At 40.7% G+C, this 23,264-nt stretch overlaps 1 protein-coding gene across 1 annotated transcript in view; it reads left to right on the top strand.

Moving 5' to 3' along the window:
- Nucleotides 1–23,264, top strand: part of ABCC4 (ATP binding cassette subfamily C member 4) — a 318,763-nt gene that overhangs the window by 249,487 nt on the left and 46,012 nt on the right. Inside the window, exons 24-26 of the mRNA XM_044284601.1 lie at nucleotides 4,393–4,493; nucleotides 8,114–8,305; nucleotides 14,856–15,011. Coding sequence (XP_044140536.1) covers nucleotides 4,393–4,493; nucleotides 8,114–8,305; nucleotides 14,856–15,011 — 449 coding nt within the window. The remainder of the gene's footprint in view (nucleotides 1–4,392; nucleotides 4,494–8,113; nucleotides 8,306–14,855; nucleotides 15,012–23,264) is intronic.

Raw genomic sequence — 23,264 nt, 5'->3', positions numbered from 1 at the left:
CCTCCAGACCTCTGTCCACAGGTAACACACTACCCCCTTTCTGACACTCTGGGAGGTGCTTTGTGCTAGGCTGATTACCTCCAGCTTCTCTCACCTGTGGTGGAACAGGGGTGTGGACCGAACTATCCACCCCTTCATTGCCTCTAACCTGAGTGAGACCTGTCACTGTCTCACACCATGTACACAAAACACATTGTGGTTTAGATGCGTTTTCAATGCGTTTTTTATCTACATATGTGTTTTTTTTGCCTATGAATGATCCTCTTCTTCTATTATCGCAATCCACAATTATTGTTCTCAAGTGATGTAAGAAAAATAATAAGAGTAGAAAAGACAACGAAAACAGTAATAAAGATAGCAATAATAGCAAACATATTTATTTGTAGTGTTCTCCTATTATTTCAGTAATATCCTATTGTTTTCTACAACTTTCTTCCGTCTTCCCTCTATTTCCTTTGTTCCATTTCTAGATATTTGATATCAGGTAGAAAAAGATGTCGGGTATGTCAAGGGATGGAGACCTCCCACCGAGGAGAGATCGGAGTGTTGGTAAAACAGCCTGACTTCGATTTCCCGTCAGTGAAGGGCACCCATCCAAATTCCTACAGAAAGTCGGAGTTTCAAATCTGTGTGAGGCCCTCCGGGAAATAATGTATCAAAATCAAAAATGTTCTACTTTTTCAGAGGCGACAAAGGTTAATACCGTTGAGTCTATATTGTGATATTGTTTGAAATGTTTAGATAAAGACTGCAGGCCGGGGTTTCACAGACCGTGGTCCGTGAAAGTCCACATATGTGTGAATACTGAAATAGGAGAGTACTACAAATTGTTTCATACCTAATTTTGAGAATAATAATTGTGGATTGCTGTAATAGAAGAAGAGGATCATCCATAGGCAAAAAAACACATATGTAGATAAAAAAAAAAAAGCATCTAAACCGCAATGTGTTTTGTGTACATGGATTGAAGGATGGCTGCAGCATTCAGTGTAATCACTTGGAGAGGAGACAATTTATCGTCAAAAACTGAAGAAAAAACATGCTACAATCCCTTGGAGGGTACTATAATATACTCTGTTCTAAAATCATGAAATTATATACAAACAAACATTATCTAAGAGAGAAGAAATCCAGTGGGGGTTTTGCATGGGACTGGGAGGTGGGTATAAAAAGTGGGAAGGACCCTAAAATAATCATGGCCACAGAGGAAGCAGTTAGCATAGTTCCGAAACGCATCTGGCAATAATTAGCAAAATCTTATAACCACCAAAAACCCACTAACTTATTGATGAAAACACAAATCCTAAAGTAAGAGCGGCCGGTGTGTGGAGCATTTCACAAACGGCATGAGGGATATTCCATACATTCAGAGCCCGGGGAGCCAAGACACAGCATTGCTGAATACCACGTGGGACGCTGAGACCTAGCAACCACACAATAGGTATCACTACCCGTACTATAGACACACACCATGAGGGATGTTGAGTCCAGAGCGAGTGCTGCAGCTACCACGTGGGATGCCACGGTGGATAGAAGCGTATGATCTCCAACAGGAAGTACATACTCTCAATTGCCATCAAGTACATACTGTCAATTGCTATCATTACAAAGGAGAACTAAGAACCCATCATACTGGAAGTGTAGGGAAATGATACACTTCTAATACAAAGTAGCCACTGGGTTGGATTTACTTGTTTACATATTGACATCAAGTCTCTTATTTTTGAAACAACAGATTTATTCCATAGATGCTTGAATCACAGAGGCAATATTTTCTGAATAAGGATTAAGTATAATTTATCAGTACAATATTGGACATAAGAGGAATGCAATTAGGATGAAATGGGTATATTGTAAATATATGTACTAGATAGGGGGTATACATGGAACAATTCCCCTGATCAATTTGTTGCTCCATAGGAGGTGAGAAGGATCCTATTATTAATTTCACCTTACTTCATATTTTTAACCATTTATGTTCATGCATGTTGTAATTTTACCTTTATTTTATATATTGGCAAATGTTAATATAGACAACATTGATTGACATCTTCTAAGTGAAGTGTGCCTGTCTATGTTTAGACATCCTGGCCCATCTGAGGGTTCGAACCCAAGGGGCTCACTTACAAGGCAAAGCTGTTACCAGTCAGCCACAGCAGCAACAGAAAATCAAACGCCAACACGTGTCCACAATGATTTTACCGCTGCATATTGTGATAAAGTTCATTATTTTCTGTAATGTACTGATAAACATTAGACTTTCATATATTTTAGATTCATTACACACCAACTGAAGTAGTTCAAGCCTTTTATTGTTTTAATATTGATGATTTTGGCATACAGCTCATGAAAACCCAAAATTCCTATCTAAAAAAATTAGCATATCATAAAAATGTTCTTTAAACAAGCTATTAACCTAATCATCTGAATCAACTAATTAACTCTAAACACCTGCAAAAGATTCCTGAGGCTTTTAAAAACTCCCAGCCTGGTTCATTACTCAAAACCGCAATCATGGGTAAGACTGCCGACCTGACTGCTGTCCAGAAGGCCATCATTGACACCCTCAAGCAAGAGGGTAAGACACAAAGAAATTTCTGAACGAATAGGCTGTTCCCAGAGTGCTGTATCAAGGCACCTCAGTGGGAAGTCTGTGGGAAGGAAAAAGTGTGGCAGAAAACGCTGCACAACGAGAAGAGGTGACCGCACCCTGAGGAAGATTGTGGAGAAGGACCGATTCCAGACCTTGGGGGACCTGCGGAAGCAGTGGACTGAGTCTGGAGTAGAAACATCCAGAGCCACCGTGTACAGGCGTGTGCAAGAAATGGGCTACAGGTGCCGCATTCCCCAGGTCAAGCCACTTTTGAGGCAGAAGCGCCTGACCTGGGCTACAGAGAAGCAGCACTGGACTGTTGCTCAGTGGTCCAAAGTACTTTTTTTGGATGAAAGCAAATTTTGCATGTCATTCGGAAATCAAGGTGCCAGAGTCTGGAGGAAGACTGGGGAGAGGGAAATGCCAAAATGCCTGAAGTCCAGTGTCAAGTACCCACAGTCAGTGATGGTCTGGGGTGCCATGTCATCTTCTGGTGTTGGTCCACTGTGTTTTATCAAGGGCAGGGTCAATGCAGCTAGCTATCAGGAGATTTTGGAGCACTTCATGCTACCATCTGCTGAAAAGCTTTATGGAGATGAAGATTTTATTTTTCAGCACGACCTGGCACCTGCTCACAGTGCCAAAACCACTGGTAAATGGTTTACTGACCATGGTATTACTGTGCTCAATTGGCCTGCCAACCCTCCTGACCTGAACCCCATAGAGAATCTGTGGGATATTGGGAAGAGAAAGTTGAGAGACGCAAGACCCAACACTCTGGATGAGCTTAAGGCCGCTATCGAAGCATCCTGGGCCTCCATAACACCTCAGCAGTGCCACAGGCTGATTGCCTCCATGCCACGCCGCATTGAAGCAGTCATTTCTGCAAAAGGATTCCCGACCAAGTATTGAGTGCATAACTGAACATAATTATTTGAATGTTGACTTTTTTTGTATTAAAAACACTTTTCTTTTATTGTTCGGATGAAATATGCTAATTTTTTTAGATAGGAAATTTTGGTTTTCATGAGCTGTATGCCAAAATCATCAATATTAAAACAATAAAAGGCTTGAACTACTTCAGTTGGTGTGTAATGAATCTAAAATATATGAAAGTCTAATGTTTATCAGTACATTACAGAAAATAATGAACTTTATCACAATATGCTAATTTTTTTAGAAGGACCTGTATAGGTACAAATAGAGCATCAGATTTTCCAATTATCCTCCTCCGACAACAGCTCCTGCGAAAAAAGACGCACTAATGGTGAAGCACTGTGAATGCTTCTCTCACGCGCTTATAGCTGGTATACTCACAAGCGCAGATGGGAGTCAGGCTCATCAAACGAGTATATTCATCTAAAATTCCTCCGAATATGTCTCTTCAATGGCTGTTCTCTAGAGCATACAATACTCCAATAGTGAAGAACCGCTATTTACTTACAAGGGTAAGTTAGTATAAAATCGATAAAACAATTCCCAGCAATGTACTCCTGCCCGACCCGGGTTTCACTCCAAGCTTCATCCGGGGCGCTCCTGATGAAGCTTGGAGCGAAAGTAAATGGACTCGCGCGGTCCTATAAAAATGCATATTAGCTTTGCCTTGTAAGTGAGCACCTTGGGTTTGAATCCTCAGATGGGCCAGGATGTCTATATTTAGCGTATAAGAAATCCTAAAAGCAGAATGGTGCATTTTATAGTCTTGGTCTTCTTAGTAAATGTAAACACTGTGTGATAATACCCATCCACTACAATATGCCGATTGTTACAGCTGCCCCTCCTCTCTTGTGTTACTACAGCTCTTGATGCAGGACAGGTTGGCTTGGCGCTCTCTTATGCCATTACTATCATGGGATCTTTCCAGTGGGGAGTAAGGCAAAGTGCTGAAGTTGAAAATCTGGTAAAATATTTTCCTTAGTCTCCTCTTTATCATGTTTCATGTTATTAACTATTTGTATCCTATGTGTAAAATGTAACCTATAATAATCATTCTAAATGTGTATGGTAATGTATGCCTGGACGCTAAAGAGATGCTGCTCTCTTTGGAATTTACCAGTGGATTTCTTAACTAGATATGCTATATGGGCAAACGTATTGGGACACAACACCTACACAAACTTTTATGACAATCATTCTAAATCTGTAGGTATTAAAGGGTTGTATAGGCTGCAGATATCCTCAGGATAGGTCATCAATATCAGATCGGCGGGGGTCCTTCTCATGACGCACATCAAAAGAATGGTAGAGTAAGCTGTTATTACACTGCAACACTGCTACAATGGAGACAGGTAAACATTGAAGAGAATGCAGCACTCACACGGGCACAGAAGTCCCTTCAAACAGCTGATTGGCGAATATGCCGGGAGTTAGATCACCATCAATCTGTTGTTGATGACCTATCCTGAGGATAAATAAGAGTGGTGGTGGTCATTACACCAGTCCATCCTATTCTTAGTATTGTGTTCCCCGAGTTGCTTCCATTTGCAATAACCCCTCACATTTGATTATGGAATGTATAGGATGGAAGAAATGTCATGAATTACTTGGTGCAACACTAGCATCATATTACAGTACCACATGAAAATTCTGTGAGCTCTTTAGAATGATCCATTCTTTGAGAAATGTTTGTATAGGCAGACTGCATGGCTGGGGGCTGGATTTTATATACCTGTGATATAGGGACTGAAGGAAACTCCTGAATTCAGTGATATTATTTCTTGACCACTCATTTTCACAGACACTACTTTTGATGTTTTCTGTTCCACCTATGGTACTGAACATTTTCGATATTCTGGCTTGATTACCTGGAAATAGAAATGATATGGACTAGAAGTTGTTTTATACAAACCAATGCACAATACTTGTCACCTAGAAGGGATATATCATTCTGATGTACCCATAAAGAGTACACCTTGAGAGGTCATTCAGATGTTCACCTCTGCATTACCTACTTTTTGATGAGCAGCATTATACTCCATTGTTCGTTGATTGTTTTCTCTTGAACAAATGTTTCAGTGAAATCTGGATATCTATGATGTCTTGTGAACAGAGTTTACGACCCACACGATTAATTTATTCATTTTAGAATCTTTCTATATAAAAGGACCCTTGAAGGGCTTCTTAAAACAAAAGGGGCACATTAATTAAGACTCATGTTTTAGACACCGGTCTTAATAAAGGCCTTGTGCTGGCGGTGGTTCCGCTGAAGTTATGGAGAGGCGAAGGCCTCTCCATTTCTTAAGCACATCCAGCGCCAGTTCTAAATGTAAGACAACTTCCGAGCTGTCTAACATTTAGACCAATTTCTATGCCTAAAACAGGCGAAGAAAATGGTGAATGAGACAGGCCTTCTATTCTACACCCACTATTTTAGACCTGGTGTGAGAAGGGCAAAGTCACAGATAACGCCATCTGCACTTGAAATGCACCTAATTTAGGTGTATTTTAGTATAGTAAATGACCCCCAAAATGTCTAGGTAATAGGCTTCCATAGAAATGAATATACAGTGGGATGCGAAAGTTTGGGCAACCTTGTTAATCGTCATAATTTTCCTGTATAAATCGTTGGTTGTTACGATAAAAAATGTCAGTTAAATATATCATATAGGAGACACACACAGTGATATTTGAGAAGTGAAATGAAGTTTATTGGATTTACAGAAAGTGTGCTATAATTGTTTAAACAAAATTAGGCAGGTGCATAAATTTGGGCACCACAAAAAAGAAATGAAATCAATATTTAGTAGATCCTCCTTTTGCAGAAATTTCAGCCTCTAAACACTTCCTGTAGGTTCCAATGAGAGTCTGGATTCTGGTTGAAGGTATTTAGGACCATTCCTCTTTATAAAACATCTTTAGTTCATTCAGGTTTGATGGCTTCCGAGCATGGACAGCTCTCTTTAAGTCACACCACAGATTTTCAATTATATTCAGGTCTGGGGACTGAGATGGCCATTCCAGAACATTGTACTTGTTCCTCTGTATAAATGTCTTAGTGGATTTTGAGCAGTGTTTAGGGTCGTTGTCTTGTTGAAAGATCCTGCCCCGGCGCAGCTTCAGCTTTGTCACTGATTCCTGGACATTGGTCTCCAGAATCTGCTGATACTGAGTGGAATCCATGCGTCCCTCAACTTTGACAAGATTCCCAGTCCCTGCACTGGCCACACAGCCCCACAGCATGATGGAACCACCACCATATTTTACTGTAGGTAGCAGGTGTTTTTCTTGGAATGCTGTGTTCTTTTTCCTCCATGCATAACGCCCCTTGTTATGGCCAAATAACTCAATTTTAGTTTCATCAGTCCACAGCACCTTATTCCAAAATGAAGCTGGCTTGTCCAAATGTGCTTTATCCCACCTCAAGCGGCACTTTTTGTGCTGTGGGCGGAGAAAAGGCTTCCTCTGCATCCCTCTCGCATACAGCATCTCCTTGTGTAAAGTGCGCCGAATGGTTGGACGATGCACAGTGACTCCATCTGCAGCAAGATGATGTTGTAGGTCTTTGGTGCTGGTCTGTGGGTTGACTCTGACTGTTCTCACCATTCGTCGCTTCTGTCTATACGAGATTTTTCTTGGTCTGCCACTTCGAGCCTTAACTTGAACTGAGCCTGTGGTCTTCCATTTCCTCAATATGTCCTAACTGTGGAAACAGACAGCTGAAATCCCAGAGACAGCTTTCTGTATACTTCCCCTAAACCATGATGGTGAACAATCTTTGTTTTCAGGTAATTTGAGAGTTGTTTTGAGACCCCCATGTTGCTACTCTTCAGAGAAAATTAAAAGAGGAGGGAAACTTACAATTGGCCCCCTTAAATACTCTTTCTCATAATTGGATTCACCTGTGTATGTAGGTCAGGGGGTCACTGAGCTTACCAAGCCAATTTGAGTTCCAATAATTAGTTCTAAAGGTTTTGGAATCAATAAAATGACAACGGTGCCCAAATTTATGCACCTGCCTAATTTTGTTTAAACAATTATAGCACACTTTCTGCAAATCCAATAAACTTCATTTCACTTCTCAAATATCACTGTGTGTGTCTCCTATATGATATATTTAACTGACATTTTTTTATCATAACAACCAACGATTTATACAGGAAAATCATGACGATTAACAAGGTTGCCCAAACTTTCTCATCCCACTGTAAGTTAAAGGACGATGAAAGTCTGGAAATATCTTCTTTTACATACATTAGATTATTGTTATTATTTTTAAGTAAGAGTTTTCTCCTACCTGTATAGTTTTCAGTAACAGGAGTATTTCTCCCTTTTACTTTACTTCACAAAGAAAAAGCGCAGTAATGTTTTCTTTGTCTTTGTTATTACAGCATGGTGTGCTCTAGTTAACCCTTTTTGCATTTCTGTATTGTCCTCCTTAAGGTGGATTTAGATGGGGCGATACTCGGGCGGATTTCCAGGAATGAATGTCTATCTTTAGTCATCAAGTGAATTAATTCAACAGTAATCAAAATATTCTGAGGAACAATTCAGTTAATGGGTTATTTTTATTTTTCATTATAGATGATATCTGTGGAGAGAGTCATGGAGTACACTCAACTTGAAAAAGAAGCCGCATGGGAGTCTAAAAAACGTCCACCACCAGACTGGCCAAATAAAGGCATGATAGCCTTTGAAAACGTCAACTTTGCTTACAGCTTAGATGGACCGCTGGTTCTAAGACATTTAACTGCCCTAATCCGACCAAAGGAAAAGGTATTTGTAAACGAATAATATAAATTGAGGGTGTTTTTTTTTTTTTTTTTCACCTTTTAAGTTAATCTTGTTTTTCACAGTATATACTCTACCAGTTTAAACTGGCATTATGTCTTCTTTGATGATAGACTCTTGTGTATATTTTCAAGTATGATGACATTTCCAGATGCACTGCTCCGTTGCCCCCGTTCACTTTTGCCACCCTGTATGCTATTTAGTTCCATCGGTACAGGGAGGAGGAGACTGCCATGTTTCTCAAAGAACGCCGTAAAGACAAAACCCATAAAACTGTGTCAGAATTGCCTTTTTTCCAATTCCACCCCATATGGGATTTGTTTTCCAACTCCAGCTTATCCCACAAAAAACAAGCCCTCATAGGGCTATGTGAACAGAAAAAAAAAAAAAAAATGGCTCTAGGAAGGCAGGAAGAAAAAACAAACGCAAAAACTGAAAATTGCTGGGTCCTTTAGGGCTTAATGTATAAATATAATATATTAATAGATAAAATACATAAACAAGGCTGCTGACAATTCAAGCCATCCTACTAGTTACAACTTGATGAAGGTCTGAGACAGCTTAATATGTGGTCTTGCATTAAATGTCTGTTACTCTGGATTTAATGTGAATTAAAGAGGGCCTTTCACTGGTCCTGACGTTACAATATTAGTACATGGCAGTGTAGGGCATGTTTAGTAGATATCATGGCGCGTTTCACTTTCTGCCTGACTATAAACAATTTTAAATACACTTTTTTATATTTACATCTAGGTAGCTGTGTGAGGGCTAATTTTTTGTGGTATGATCTGTACTTTTCAATGATACCATCTTGGAGTCTGTGTGATCACTTTTTATTCAGTGTTTTGGGGGGAGGTGAAGTGACAGAAAATGGCAATTAGCTATTTAAATTTTCTTATGCCATTTTCTGTTCGGGATAAATATTTTAATAGCACGGAAGTTTTCTGATGCAGTGATGGGGATATATTTTTTTAATATAAAATGTATTTTTTTTAACCTTTTTGTAAGTCACCCTATGTGTCTATAACCAGAACTGTTAAATTGTGTATTGCGTTCACTATATTCTACTACACTGCTGCCACTTGTAGGCCTGTATTGAAAAATACCAGTGATGGACCGAACTGCTTGAGGATCCGATACCTATCATGTAATGTAAAAGGTTTCCCGATCTCAGCCAGGGGTGGCGGTTACGAACACAGGAGCACACAGCTCCAGCATCTTCACCACTCAGATGTCATGGTCACATTTGGCCACGGTGCCTGAGGCCATAAGGCCGATTGCAGGCATTAGCCCATGGCCTCTACTGTGTGAAACAGCAGAAACCCGACCGCTATGGTGTCCGCTGCACTTGTGAGCGGGCATAATCTTTAAAGTGCCGACTTGTACATGTACAGCAGAGGTCTTCCAGGGGGCTAAATGTATTTGTTTAGTTTCACTGTTGAGTGTCGTAGCAACACTTGATGTAAGTTAAGTTTCCCTTCATGCCTCTGCTAACAGTAATACCGCTTACTATTCTAGATCACCGTTACAAGTGATCTACATACAGGAATATGCAGAAAATAGTGGTGTAGATTTGAATTTCCAGCTTTTGGACTGCCAGTAGGTGCACCATATTAGGAGTCCTGAGCATCTTTATTAAATTTGGAGCATCTTGCTCCAGCAACCTATATCAGAATTTTTTTGCAATTGCATGAAGTAAAAAATGGAATATAGCCACAGAGTTTTTCAATAAAATGTAACTGCCTCCTGAGCTGTGATAGGGAGAGCATGGACACGCCCCTGAGCTTCAACAGAAAAGACACACCCTTGAGCTGTCAGCTTGATATAAATCTAGCAGAGCAATGAATGTGGAGATCTCTGGATCCATGTGAGGTACAGGGCTGGTTCTAGATGTGTTAGAAAGACTGTATTATATGATGTCTGATTTTCATTTTTTATATTCGTCATGGGATAACCCTTTTAATCATCAGTCTTCGTAAATCTGTCCGAGTGGGCCAGATTTTCTATTTCTATCAATAGCCTAAACTTTCACAGGCTGTCTGAACCTGCACCATTTTTTTTCACAGTGGTTTAGGCTGGATGATAGGTACAGTATATAGCTATGCAGACTTACTATTGGTTGAATTACTTTGAGACAGAATTTTATAGCAGAATTGTGGTGAAATTTTGGCTCAAAACTGTTTTAGGCCATGCCTATTTCCTGTAACATTCCATCACTTTACAATAATCCACACTCCATTTTGAACAAGTTGGAAAACCTTTTTTGAGCATAGGCACAGACACATTAGTAAATCGGGCCATTGTTATCAGTTATGTCCTAGTTTTTCATAGAAACCATCCGAATGCAGAAGTAACAGCTACTTGATATTAAAATGTTATTTTATGTGTATTATTTCAGGCATAAAGTCATGTTCTCATGACATTGGTTTGTCGGCATATCATTCACATTTTTAGGTACTCTGCATTAGAAATATACAGCTGAAACAGGTTTCTGCCATAGATTGGCCAGTGGATCTGCAAATGGATTAGCCCCATCACAATTCAGTGGAGCTAATCTGTTTTTTTTTTTCACAGTGGAATCCTCATTACTAATGAATAATGCCATGGATTTTAAAATGGGTTAAACTTGTGCCGTTTGAGTATTTTCTGCAGTGCGTGAATGGAGTGCAAAATACCCAATTTAGGACTGCAGCTATCAATTATTTTAGTAATTAAATATTCTACTGTCTTAATCCAATGATGAATAGAGTACTCTAATAAGAAAAAAATGAATTAAAAGAACGTTTTCTATAAAAACTCATCAGCCCCCACTGTCATCAGTTTCCCTCTCCCCGTCATGCCATCAGTCCTCACTGCCATCAGTTCCCCCTCCCCTGTGCCATCAATTCCTCCGTCAATGCCATCAGCTCCCCCAGTACCCCTCCTAGCCATCAGTCGCCAGCACCAGTCAAATCAAATACTTACCTTTAATGCTAGGGGCACCACAGACAGTCCACAGCTCTTCCACTGTCCTCTTCATGCGATGCCCTGAGACCTGACATCACACAGCATCAGGTCATAGTGCGCGGTGCCCAGTAATTGCAATCACTTCACTCACACTCCGTGGTCACACGGTACAATTTTCTTTTTGTGTCGAGTTACTTAATTAATTTGAGTAATCACTTCAGCCCTATCCCTATTCACATGTATTGCTCATGAAATTTTGGTGGTTTCTGTCTGTTTCTGCTTGTGGAATCCACACAAAGGAGAACAACTGGACTAAGTGGAAGACAGTGTTTCTGTGATTCTGACCCTAACCACCGGTACTAGTGGCCATCCAGAGATGAAATATACAGGGAGTGCAGAATTATTAGGCAAGTTGTATTTTTGAGGATTAATTTTATTATTGAACAACAACCATGTTCTCAATGAACCCAAAAAACTCATTAATATCAAAGCTGAATATTTTTGGAAGTAGTTTTTAGTTTGTTTTTAGTTTTAGCTATTTTAGGGGGATATCTGTGTGTGCAGGTGACTATTACTGTGCATAATTATTAGGCAACTTAACAAAAAACAAATATATACCCATTTCAATTATTTATTTTTACCAGTGAAACCAATATAACATCTCAACATTAACAAATATACATTTCTGACATTCAAAAACAAAACAAAAACAAATCAGTGACCAATATAGCCACCTTTCTTTGCAAGGACACTCAAAAGCCTGCCATCCATGGATTCTGTCAGTGTTTTGATCTGTTCACCATCAACATTGCGTGCAGCAGCAACCACAGCCTCCCAGACACTGTTCAGAGAGGTGTACTGTTTTCCCTCCTTGTAAATCTCACATTTGATGAAGGACCACAGGTTCTCAATGGGGTTCAGATCAGGTGAACAAGGAGGCCATGTCATTAGATTTTCTTCTTTTATACCCTTTCTTGCCAGCCACGCTGTGGAGTACTTGGACGCGTGTGATGGAGAATTGTCCTGCATGAAAATCATGTTTTTCTTGAAGGATGCAGACTTCTTCCTGTACCACTGCTTGAAGAAGGTGTCTTCCAGAAACTGGCAGTAGGACTGGGAGTTGAGCTTGACTCCATCCTCAACCCGAAAAGGCCCCACAAGCTCATCTTTGATGATACCAGCCCAAACCAGTACTCCACCTCCACCTTGCTGGCGTCTGAGTCGGACTGGAGCTCTCTGCCCTTTACCAATCCAGCCACGGGCCCATCCATCTGGCCCATCAAGACTCACTCTCATTTCATCAGTCCATAAAACCTTAGAAAAATCAGTCTTGAGATATTTCTTGGCCCAGTCTTGACATTTCAGCTTGTGTGTCTTGTTCAGTGGTGGTCGTCTTTCAGCCTTTCTTACCTTGGCCATGTCTCTGAGTATTGCACACCTTGTGCTTTTGGGCACTCCAGTGATGTTGCAGCTCTGAAATATGGCCAAACTGGTGGCAAGTGGCATCTTGACAGCTGCACGCTTGACTTTTCTCAGTTCATGGGCAGTTATTTTGCGCCTTGGTTTTTCCACACGCTTCTTGCGACACTGTTGACTATTTTGAATGAAACGCTTGATTGTTCGATGATCACGCTTCAGAAGCTTTGCAATTTTAAGAGTGCTGCATCCCTCTGCAAGATATCTCACTATTTTTGACTTTTCTGAGCCTGTCAAGTCCTTCTTTTGACCCATTTTGCCAAAGGAAAGGAAGTTGCCTAATAATTATGCACACCTGATATAGGGTGTTGATGTCATTAGACCACACCCCTTCTCATTACAGAGATGCACATCACCTAATATGCTTAATTGGTAGTAGGCTTTCGAGCCTATACAGCTTGGAGTAAGACAACATGCATAAAGAGGATGATGTGGTCAAAATACTCATTTGCCTAATAATTCTGCACTCCCTGTAGAAGCAACAGACCAGGCTCTTATGTTGGGTTAAGATGTTGGACCGTTTTGAACACTGTTTACTTACCCCATACCATATTGACATATATGAATGCATGCTCTTCAGTGATGCTTATTAGCATGGAATTAAAAATATATTTTTGGTCCATTATGATTTTTAAAGGCTATGTACACCTTTAAGGGCATTTTTTTTTAAATTATGGCACTGTACTCATTTTAAGTTAAAAATAACTTTATTACAAATATAGAACCTTTTTCTATACAGGGCTGAGATGATGTTATAGAGGGATCTGAATGTCAGCCAGCGAAACTGACAGCTCCTTGTCTCTGCTCCCTGACATTATAAGCACTCATCTTACTGATAAGAATGTGGCTTAAATAAGTGTTTGACCTCTTACTAAATTAGAGAGAAGGGTTATTAGATGACCTGCACAAAGTGAGAGTAAAAAGTACAATTCACACAGCAAGAAAAACTGTTAACCCTTGGTGACAAGCTCAATATTTTTAATGAAGACCAATAAAAAAAAAAAGATTTTTAGCCCAAAATTAGTAACATGCAATCATAAAAAATTGCCTTCGAAGGTGTATTGCTGTGATTATGATCATGCACATGCTAAACATTTATTTTAATGTGGAGATAATTGGTAGCTAATGGCATTTATACATGTAGGGTTACAGTTTTTCTTGTAACTCATTAAATGACCTACAAAACATCAGAAAAAAATGGATGGTTAGAGAAGCCATGTGATACCACCCTAAATCTGATAACTTGAAAACTGGATATGTTGGATACAGAACAAGCTGAAATTTCCAAAATTCACTTACAATATCAGTATCCCTGTGTGTGTGTGTGTGTGTGTGTGTGTGTGTGTGTGTGTGTATATATATATATATATATATTCATATACAGTACAGACCAAAAGTTTGGACACACCTTCTCATTCAAAGAGTTTTCTTTATTTTCATGACTATGAAAATTGTAGATTCACACTGAAGGCATCAAAACTATGAATTAACACATGTGGAATTATATACATAACAAAAAAGTGTGAAACAACTGAAAATATGTCATATTCTAGGTTCTTCAAAGTAGCCACCTTTTGCTTTGATTACTGCTTTACACACTCTTGGCATTCTCTTGATGAGCTTCAAGAGGTGGTCACCTGAAATGGTTTTCACTTCACAGGTGTGCCCTGTCAGGTTTAATAAGTGGGATTTCTTGCCTTATAAATGGGGTTGGGACCATCAGTTCGTTGTGGAGAAGTCAGGTGGATACACAGCTGATAGTCCTACTGAATAGACTGTTAGAATTTGTATTATGGCAAGAAAAAAGCAAGTAAAAAAGTAAAGAAAAACGAGTGGCCATCATTACTTTAAGAAATAAAGGGCAGTCAGTCCGAAAAATTGGGAAAACTTTAAAAGTGTCCCCAAGTGCAGTCACAAAAACCATCAAGCGCTACAAAGAAACTGGCTCACGTGGTCATGAAAATAAAGAAAACTCTTTGAATGAGAAGGTGTGTCCAAACTTTTGGTCTGTACTGTGTATGTGTGTGTATGTGTACATATATATATATATATATATATATATATATATTTTCATATATTCATTCTTTGACTAATGATGCGAACTGCTTTACAGGTTGGAATAGTTGGAAGAACTGGAGCTGGAAAGAGTTCCCTCATTGCTGCTCTATTCCGTCTTGCTGAACCTGAAGGAAAAATTTGGATTGATAGAGTTTTGACGTCAGACTTAGGCCTACATGATTTGAGGAAAAACATGTCCATTATACCCCAGGTATGTTTTTATTGGAGCTTGTAAAACCTGTAATTTCAATGTTATGCCAGTATATGGCCTTGAGGAATATGTATGTAACCCTCTATGCATAGCCGCAAATTACAGCATGGTGTCGCACAATGCACTTTGGCCTTCTTTCTTCAAAAAAAAAGTCTCATGTCTTAAAGGGGTTGTCCGGGTTCAGAGCTGATCCCGGACATATCCATATTTTCACCCAGGCAGCCCCCCTAATGTTAGCATCTCATGCTCTGATGCCCTCCCTTGCCCTGCGCTAGATCGCACAGAGCAAGGGCCCTTTTGTTTACAATAAAACACTGACGGGCATAAGCTTCCGCCCAGCAGTGTGTTTGACTTCACCGACTCTAATGGGTGTGCTTTAGCGCTGCTCTAGCTGTTTTACTGGCTGGGGCAGCGCTAAAGCCTGCCCATCAGTGCCAGTGACATCACCAGGCTTCCTGCCAGCCCCATGGAGAACCCGGTTCGTCACCGGAACTCCTGAAAAATGCCTTTGCCCTGCGCAATTTAGTGCAGGGCAAAGGAGAGCATCGGAGCAGCTGCCTGGGGGAAAATGGAGGTATATCCGGGTTCAGCTTTAAATGAGTTGTCTGGGCTTTTACTATTGATGACCTATCCTTATGATGGGTCATCAATATCTGATTGTACGCACGTGTCATCTCCCTTCTCTCTTCCTGTCCCCTGCTGTGGTCTATTCAACCAGACAACCCCTTTAAGTTACAGGGAGACATTGTTGTACTTTCATAATTGCCTATGCAATCTCATGCGCAGGAGGGTAGGGAAAACTAAATCACCTGATGGTACATTCTTGAGACTGAGTTGCAGATTGACTTGCACAACCTTAGAAGTACTTAGGATACAGTGAGGAACAGCATTTGAACTACCTGAGATTTTGCAAGTTCTCCCACTTAGAAATCATGGAGGGGTCTGAAATTCACATTGTTAGGTGCATTCCCAATCTGAGAGACAGAATAAAATAAAATAAATCAAGAAATCACATTGTATGATTTTTAACCCCTTAAGGACCAGGCTCATTTTCACCTTAAGGACCAGGCCATTTTTTGCAAATCTGACCAGTGTCACTTTAAGTGCTGATAACTTTAAAACGCTTTTACTTATACAGGCCATTCTGAGATTGTTTTTTCGTCACATATTGTACTTCATGACACTGGTAAAATAAAGTCAAAAAAATTAATTTTTTTGCATAATAAAATACCTAATTTACCAAAAATTTGGAAAAATTAGCAAATTTCAAAGTTTCAGTTTCTCTACTTCTGTAATACATAGTAATACCCCCAAAAATTGTGATGACTTAACATTCCCCATATGTCTACTTCATGTTTGAATTATTTTGGGAATGATATTTTATTTTTTGGGGATGTTACAGGCTTAGAAGTTTAGAAGCAAATCTTGAAATTTTTCAGAAATTTACAAAAACCCAATTTTTAGGGACCACTACAGCTCTGAAGTCACTTTGCGAGGCTTACATAATAGAAACCACCCAAAAATGACCCCTATTCTATAAACTACACCCCTCAAGGTATTCAAAACTGATTTTACAAACTCCGTTAACCCTTTAGGTGTTGCACAAGAGTTATTGGCAAATAGGGATGAAATTTGAGAATTTCATTTTTTTGCCTAATTTTCCATTTTAACCCATTTTTTCCACTAACAAAGCAAGGGTTAACAGCCAAACAAGACTGTATCTTTATTGCCCTGACTCTGCCGTTTACAGAAACACCCCATATGTGGCCGTAAACTACTGTACGGCCACACAGCGGGGCGTAGAGTGAAAGGTGCGCCGTATGGTTTTTGGAAGCCAGATTTTGCTGGACAGTTTTTTTGACACCATGTCCCATTTGAAGCCCCCTGATGCACCCCTAGAGTAGAAACTCCATAAAAGTGACCCCATCTAAGAAACTACACCCCTCAAGGTATTCAAAACTGATTTTACAAACTTTGTTAACCCTTTAGGTGTTGCACAAGATTTAATGGAAAATAGAGATACAATTTCAAAATTTCACTTTTTTGGCAGATTTTCCATTTTAATATTTTTTTTCCAGTTACAAAGCAAGGGTTAACAGCCAAACAAAACTCATTATTTATGGCCCTGATTCTGTAGTTTACAGAAACACCTCATATGTGGTTGTAGACCGCTGTACGGGCACACGGCAGGGCGCAGAAGGAAAGGAATGCCACACGGTTTTTCGGAAGGCAGATTTTGCTGGACTGGTTTTTTGACACCATGTCCCATTTGAAGCCCCCCTGATGCACCCCTAGAGTAGAAACTCCAAAAAAGTGACCCCATTTTAGAAAGTACGGAATAGGGTGGCAGTATTGTTGGTACTAGTTCAGGGTAGATATGATTTTTGGTTGCTCTATATTACACTTTTTGTGCGGCAAGGTAACAAGAAATAGCTTTTTTGGCACGTTTTTTTTTTTTTGTTATTTACAACATTCATCTGACAGGTTAGATCACATGGTAATTTTATAGAGCAGGTTGTCACGGATGCAGCGATACCTAATATGTATACAATTTTTTTTATTTATGTAAGTTTTATACAATAACTTCATTTTTAAAACCAAAAAATTGTTTAGTGTCTCCATAGTCTGAGAGCCATAGTTTTTTCAGTTTTTGGGCGATTATCTTGAGTAGGGTCTAATTTTTTGCGGGATGAGATGACAGTTTGATTGGCACTATTTTGGGGTGCATATGACTTTTTGATCGCTTGCTATTACACTTTTTGTGACGTAAGATGGCAAAAAATTGCTTTTTTTACAGTTTTTTTTTTTTTTTTACGGTGGTCACCTGAGGGGTTAGGTCATGTGATATTTATATAGAGCCGGTCGATACGGACGCGGCAATACCTAATATGTATACTTTATTTTTATTTATGTAGGTTTTACACAATGATTTTATTTAAAAAAATGATGTTTTAGTGTTTCCATAGTCTAAGAGCCATAGTTTTTTCAGTTTTTGGGCGATTATCTTGAGTAGGGTCTCATTTTTTGCGGGATGAGATGACGGTTTCATTGGTACTATTTTGGCGTACATGCGACTTTTTTGATCACTTTTATTACCTTTTTTGGGAAGTAAGGTGGGCAAAATTTCAATTTTCTCATAGTTTTTTAATTTTTTTATTTTTATGGCGTTCACTGTGCGGGGAAAGTAACATGACCGTTTTATAGATCAGGTCGTTACGGACGCGGCGATACCTAATATGTGTAGTTTATTTTATTTTTTTAATTTTTATTCAGTGATAAATGTTTTTTTTTATCTTAACTTTTTTCACTTATTTTTTTTATTCTTGAAGATCCAGTGGGTCTGATGTCTGTAAAATACAGTACAGAACCTATATAGGTTTCTGTACTGTATTTTACTTACACTGAACAGATCTATGCTTTCAGCACAGATCTGTTCAGCACCATGGACAGCAGGACGCCTGAGCAGGCGTCCTGTTGCCATGGGAACCTTCCCCGTCTGCCACAACTTCGCAGACGGGGAAGGGTGAGGACGGGGCTTCGGGGGGCTGTCTGGGGGCTCTCTCCCTCTCCCATCGGGGGGCTGCAAAGGCACAGCAGCCCCCCGATCGGAGAGGGAGGGAGCTCCCTCTTACTGTTAACCTTTTCCATACAGCGGTCCGTACGGACCGCTGTATGGAAAGGGTTAAACGGCTGACATCGCATCAACGATGTCAGCCGTTTATACCAGGGTGCCAGCAATGTGCTGGCACCCTGGTATACCCACTGTACACCAACGATTACGCAATGGGAGGCGGGCGGGGGATCGCGATCCCGCCTGCCGCACCTCCCGCAACGCCCCCACCGCCTGCGACACCCCCCCTGCACCACCCGCCGCCATCAAATCATGCAGGGGTGCGGGGGGGGGGGTGTACTATATTGATTTTAGGCACTCTAAAGTTTCTGATCCCCGCGGTCAGGGACCGCGGGGATCAGAAACTGCAAAAAGCGCAGCAAACCGCAGGTCTGAATTGACCTGCGGTTTGCTGCGATCGCCGACACGGGGGGGGTCACATGACCCCCCCTGGCGTTTTAACAGGATGCCGGCTGAATGATTTCAGCCGGCATTCCTGTTCAAATTAACCCCTGCGGCGCCGGAATGCCGATTTTAAAGTCAGGACGTACCGGTACGTCCTTGGTCCTTAAGGACTCGGGGAAATAGGGCGTACCGGTACGTCCTATGTCCTTAAGGGGTTAAAGAATTTATTTGTCTTGCCCTGCTGAACATAAGTATTTGAACACCTTAAATAAATCAGTATTAATATTTGGTGCAGAAGCCTTTGTTTGCAATTACAGAGGTTAAACGTTTCCTGTAGTTCTTGACCAGGTTTGCACACACTGCAACAGGGATTTTGGCCCACTCCTCCACACAGATCTCCTCTAGATCTGTCAGGTTACGGGGCTGTCGCTGAGCAACACAGAGTTTCAGCTCCCTCCAAAGATTCTATTGGAGTTAGGTCTGGAGACTGGCTAGGCCAGTCCAGAACCTTGATATGCTTCTTACGGAGCCACTCCTTGGTTATCCTGGCTGTGTGCTTCAGGTCGTTGTCATGTTGGATAACCCAGCCATGACCCATCTTCAGTGCTCTGACTGAGGGAAGGAGGTTATTGCTCAAAATCTCACAATACATGGCCCCATCACGACTAGTATCAACTGGCCTGGGCAGGGCTACGCTCTGTTTACTTAGCCCCGCCCAGGCCAGTTGATACTAGTCATGACGTCACTGAGTCAGCGGTAAACGGTGAGAAGGCCGCGGCGCTGCTGGAGCGCCGCTGCCTTCTCAAACAGCTGATCAGTGGGGGTCCCGGGTGTCGGACCCCCGCCGATCAGATGCCGATGAGGCCTGCCCCCCGTGGCGGTGCTGCAAGAACACCGACCGTGGGGCAGCCACAGCGGATCGCGTACCCATTCACTTTAATAGGTCCGTGATCCGCCCGTTCCGCAAAAAGAGAAGGCATGTTCTATCTTTTTGCGTAATGGAAGTACTGGACAAAACCCCACGGAAGCACTCTGTAGTGCTTCTGTAGGATTCTGTTCCATTCTTCCAGTTTGCACCATTCCGCAACTTCGGATTTGCGGACCCATTGAAGTGAATGGGTCCGCATCCATGATGCAGAATGCCCACGGAACGGCACCCGTGTATTGCGGATCTGCAAATGCGGTCCACAATACGGCAACGGGCAGCACACGTTCGTGTGCAGGCCTAATACAGTGCAGTCGTCCTGTCACTTTCGCAGAAAAGCACCCCCAAAGCATGATGTTTACCCCCCCCCCCCATGCTTCACAGTAGCTATCATGTTCTTGGGATGCAACTCATCTTTTTTTTTTTCCCTCCTGCAAACACGACGAGTGAAGTTTAGACCAAAAAGTTCTACTTTGGTCTCATCTGACCACATGACTTTCTCTCATGCCTTCTCTGGATCATCCAGATGGTCATGGGCAAACTTCAGCATGCATGACTTTCAGCCCCCATTTACCTTCATTGATGACTGTTTTGACCTGCCCCTGAGTTGCCGTCCAGTGGGCAGGTAAACTGCTTGGTACTGTATTATACCTGCCTACTTTAGTACTCCTATTGCAGGGAATAGATATCATCAGGTGCCGACACCTCATTCAGCAATACAGCCCCAATATTGATGAGATTGTAACTTTTTTTTATAGAAGCAATTTTGTATTTTCTGTTTAATGATTTAAAAATGTGTCAAGAAGATGGGCTATGATGGGTGCACTCAGTTACGTGGAGGGTGCAGCCTATGTGAACTTTACATGAATTGTTGTGTGTAGTATTCTCCAGTTTCATGTTCTCATCTCTATGGCTGCTGCTGTTCATTCACCCAAGTATCACGTAACTGATGTCTTTATCAGAGAGAGAAAATGTCACCGTCTTTAACCTGATGGCAGTGGTTTGTACAGTGAAGAATGTGGGCTGTTAACCTTAGTGTAATGTAATTTAAGGACAAGACTGTTTTTAGACTTTGCTTCACGGGAGACGATTCTTGTGATATCACATGGCAGGGGGTAAGCATTACACGCCATAACATGGCAGTGGTACACCATTTACCTATGCACCTTGCCTAGAAATATTATCTATGTAATATCTAGCTGTGATTTTATAGGTCTTTAACCTGATGGCAGTGGTTTGTACAGTGAAGAATGTGGGCTGTTAACCTTAGTGTAATGTAATTTAAGGACAAGACTGTTTTTAGACTTTGCTTCACGGGAGACGATTCTTGTGATATCACATGGCAGGGTAAGCATTACACGCCATAACATGGCAGTGGTACACCATTTACCTATGCACCTTGCCTAGAAATATTATCTATGTAATATCTAGCTGTGATTTTTTATTACCCCCCCCGTGTAAGGCAGGTGCTTTTAGGTCTTCTGCCTTAGTCCTGTTAGTATGATATATGGTGATGTGAGGTGTAGATTTAGACACAAAAGGATTTTGAGTTCGCTGATTAATTGCTGCTTTTTTTGCATCCCCAAAGTAAAGTCAATGAGTAGAGTTGTGGGGAAGTACAAATGCTTTGTAGCCTAATACAGAGCTTTGTTTCTGCACATTGAAGGCTTCATTAACACACAGTGCAGCTGCAGCTGCTCACCAGCACAAGTGACCTTTCATTTTCAAAGAACAGACCCTAGACAGACTTAAAAATCTTTTTCCTTTTGTTAGTGAACAATATGCTTTTTCTGCTGAAAATAAATGCGGTTTCCCTTTATATCTGTGGTTCAGACTGTTTAGAGGTCCAATCATCTGAAGCGGTTATTTCTAGCAGTATGCATCTTTGGGTTTGTTAGTATTAGTGCACGTTTAAGACTGCTTGGCCTAGTGTGGAAAATGTAATCTTCAGTGAGTTGATGTTTTTGAGGATTTATTTTCTGTTGTGAACCCAGGTTTGAGCAGCGGCGCTCAGAATCCCTGCTTTTTAATAGTTGACTCTAAGTTTGGGGTGAGGAAAGGGGAGAACTGAGCCACTAAGGGTTTTTTGGAGTTCTGTATTGTTTTGTGAAGTTTATTCCATCCATTCATTTTTTGCAACAGAACATAGTTAGGTGTCACTAAGGGGTGTGATTAAGGCTCATGTCAGACGGCCATATGTAGTTTGGGAAAAATAGTCTGTCCACATTTTCCATACCGAGCTTACTGGATCAGTGATCTATGATGCTGTGAATTCCAGTCTGACTACGAGTGTACTGTTCTGTACTCAGTACTCATAGCATCAGTTGAGTATGGGTCAGTAGACCCACAGCCAGGCTGGAACTCACAGCATCGTAATTAACTATGCTACAGCAAATTCAGGTCAGCCAAATGAAACAGTTGATCTAGGAAGTGGGGCCATCACATGGAACGTTTTTTCTGTACTGTACCCGGCCATCTGAATCCAGCCTAACATTTTACCCAACTAATATTTTGCCTTGGCCTAGTCAATATAACTATGTAGTAGCTGCAGAATAGATAGTTCTGTAATGTGTGTGTGTGTGTGTGTATATATATATATATATATATATATATATATATATATATATATATATAAGCAGAGAATCGGACAGCACTCCAAGACTTGAAAAAAGTAGAAATCTTTATTCACCCATGTGAAAAATAATTTGCGACGTTTCAGCTCACAATCGAGCCTTTCTCAAGCAATGAAACACAAGCCTCGATTGTGAGCTGAAACGTCGCAAATTATTTTTCACATGGGTGAATAAAGATTTCTACTTTTTTCAAGTCTTGGAGTGCTGTCCGATTCTCTGCTTATATTAGAAGGTGGAAAGCTCATTCCTTTGGACCCAGCACCTGAGCCAACAGCTGGTGCCGCCAAATCTCCTTTTCTGCTATATATATATATATATACACACATGCATGCATTGTGCTCTCAACTGTCTAGTAGTCAGTGAGACCCCCAGACATCCATCTCCAAAGCTATGGATAGCTGTAAAATATTATTGTTCGGAAACCTTTTTTAAATGGTTGAGAAACCATATGTGACAAATGGACTGTGTTTTAGAAATATTTCTCGAATTGGGTGACATACCTTAAATCATAACACAGAAGCCAGAGATTATAGACACAGTTAACATGGGGAAAAATATTTTTAAGTAAGTTAGTCTGATTGCAAATGAGCATAGGGTGATTAAGGTGTTAAATTTGTTGTTGGGGTGGAGCTTTTGTGTGAGTGTGTGTGTGTGTGTGTATATAGCAACATAGTATTAGC

This window comes from Bufo gargarizans, chromosome 3, assembly GCF_014858855.1.
Source record: "Bufo gargarizans isolate SCDJY-AF-19 chromosome 3, ASM1485885v1, whole genome shotgun sequence".
Classification (NCBI taxonomy): domain Eukaryota; kingdom Metazoa; phylum Chordata; class Amphibia; order Anura; family Bufonidae; genus Bufo; species Bufo gargarizans.
This window is presented reverse-complemented; position numbering and strand designations above follow the sequence as displayed.